General features: G+C 42.1%; 1 protein-coding gene across 1 annotated transcript; it reads left to right on the top strand.

Moving 5' to 3' along the window:
• The first annotated feature begins 594 nt into the window (after positions 1-594).
• On the top strand, positions 595-1,783 carry LOC129789104 (keratin, type I cytoskeletal 9-like). Its single transcript, XM_055825744.1, has 2 exons — positions 595-1,355; positions 1,434-1,783. Exons 1-2 carry the CDS (start codon positions 695-697, stop codon positions 1,604-1,606), a joined length of 834 nt encoding a protein of 277 aa, XP_055681719.1. The 5' UTR covers positions 595-694; the 3' UTR covers positions 1,607-1,783.
• Positions 1,784-2,111: the final 328 nt, after the last annotated feature.

The following is a 2,111-nucleotide window of genomic DNA, read 5'->3' as shown; positions in this document are numbered from 1 at the left end:
TCTCCAAATGAATGATATGAAGATTTCCCAAAAAGAATACACTAAGATTAAATTTTCTTTACCATTAAAATAATTCAGCAATGCAATCGCAATTTCGGTTACAATAATATGAAAATAAACTAAAATAATCATAAAGCTGTATTGCTCATGTTTCGCCGCTCTCAACTTCTTGCACCGCAGTGTTGTCGATTCAAACTATTTCTCACTCTTTTTTGCCTATCGAATCAATTTTCGCACCTGTATTTCATACACACAAATTTAAATTGCATTAAACGCCTTAAGGTGTCATGTAGAATCCAATATTGGAAAATTCAGCGTTCCCCCGGTACAACCATATCAATTTGCTCTCGGTACTTTCGACACCTATTCAGCACTCTCTTTAGCAATACGCTGGTGTTGGTCATTTTTCTGTTAATTTGTTGGAAAGATTTTTATTCTCTGGGGTACCCATGAGGAAGGAATAGATGGAGAAAAAAAAGAGTGTAGTGTAATACATTTTATTGGTGCAATTGATCGATGTATTGAGGTGTTGTCACCTATTTGGATGTGATTTAGTATAAATAGTTTGGCGGGTTGGATGAGGAAGGCAGTTGAGTTTGTGATTCCAGTGTGGTCAGGAGTAGCAGAAGAGGAATATTTCAGTGTGGTGTGCCGCAGTTCTTTGGATTTTGTGGAAAAAATCAGAGAGGACAGGATGGTTAGGAATTTCTGGGTGTGGCAGCTTCTGGCTGTGAGCCTGGTCATCTCAGTCTGCTATGCCGGAGGACATGGTGGTGGTCATGGAGGTGGACATGGGGGTGGCGGCGGCGGTGGCGGTGGCGGTGGCGGTGGCCATGGGCACAGCAGTAGCTTCGATGAGGGTGGCGGCAGTGAGCACGGAAGTGATCATCACAGCGAACACGGGTCCAAGGGTGGAAAGAAATACGACTCTGGCCATCACTTCGATAAAGGTGAGAAAGGCAGCTATGGCAAGGAGGAAGATGAAGGACACCATGGTGAGGAGGGTGGCCACAAAAAGTCCCACTACGACGAAGGGGATGAGCATGGATCGCATCATGAGTCAAAGAAGGGATCCAAAGGAGGAAAATTCGGGCACAAGAAGGGACACAAGAAGGGTTCAGAAACAAAGGGGTACCATCATAAATCTGGCAAGGATAGCTACCACAAGGAACACAAATTCTACGATGATGCCCACAATGAAGGCAAACACTCCAAACATGGTGGCTTCCATGAGCATCACAGCAAGAAGGGTGGTGATCACAAAAAGGGAGGCAAGCACGAATCTGGCCATGCTGAAGGACACAAAGGCAAGAAGGGACATCACGATAAGGGGCACTACGACGATGCTCACAAAGGTAAGTAGAGGATCCTGTGCAGGAGGATCAATATCAATTTGCATCACAACTGATCGTATTTCTTTTGATGCATTTCAGGGTACAAAGGACATCACGGACACGAAAGTCACCACTCACACCATGACGATTATGGCAAGAAGGGTGGCTCATCCGGTGGCAGTGAACACGGTTTCAGCTCTGGGCACGGTGGCGGCGGCGGTGGAGGTGGCCATGGCGGTGGCCACGGTGGTGGTCATGGTGGACATCACTAAATCCATCTTCATTTAGAGAAATTCATCCAGTGATACATCAGAATCATCGACTACACATACCTGACGCAGACTAGAGAACCAGAGGAGTGAAAATGTGATTATCTGTAAATTCTCTTTTGTAAAAAAAATACATAGATAGACCAATTGTCTCTTTCCAATAAAATAAGTCAATAATCTGTACGCCTGTCTCTTAATTAACACCTGACGCCGAGTGAAATGCAGTATTATGTGTATTTATTAGCATATTAATCTCGCTTAAATGCTGTCATTAGCATTAATGTTTGTCCATCAAATCTAATTGCATGATCGTACTAAATGCTCTGCAATTTAATACACATTGTAGATTTCATTAAATGACTTAATCAACTTAATTCTAAAAGATCTTAATTTCTCAATTTATTACAGTTCAATTTTTCTTTTATCTAGCTCAAAATTATATTTATCTTAGAAAATCATCAAAGACAAGAAATAAATAAATATTTTACCGTGCGAGATAGAAAACGTT

This window comes from Lutzomyia longipalpis, chromosome 2 (assembly GCF_024334085.1).
Source record: "Lutzomyia longipalpis isolate SR_M1_2022 chromosome 2, ASM2433408v1".
Lineage (NCBI taxonomy): Eukaryota > Metazoa > Arthropoda > Insecta > Diptera > Psychodidae > Lutzomyia > Lutzomyia longipalpis.
This window is presented reverse-complemented; position numbering and strand designations above follow the sequence as displayed.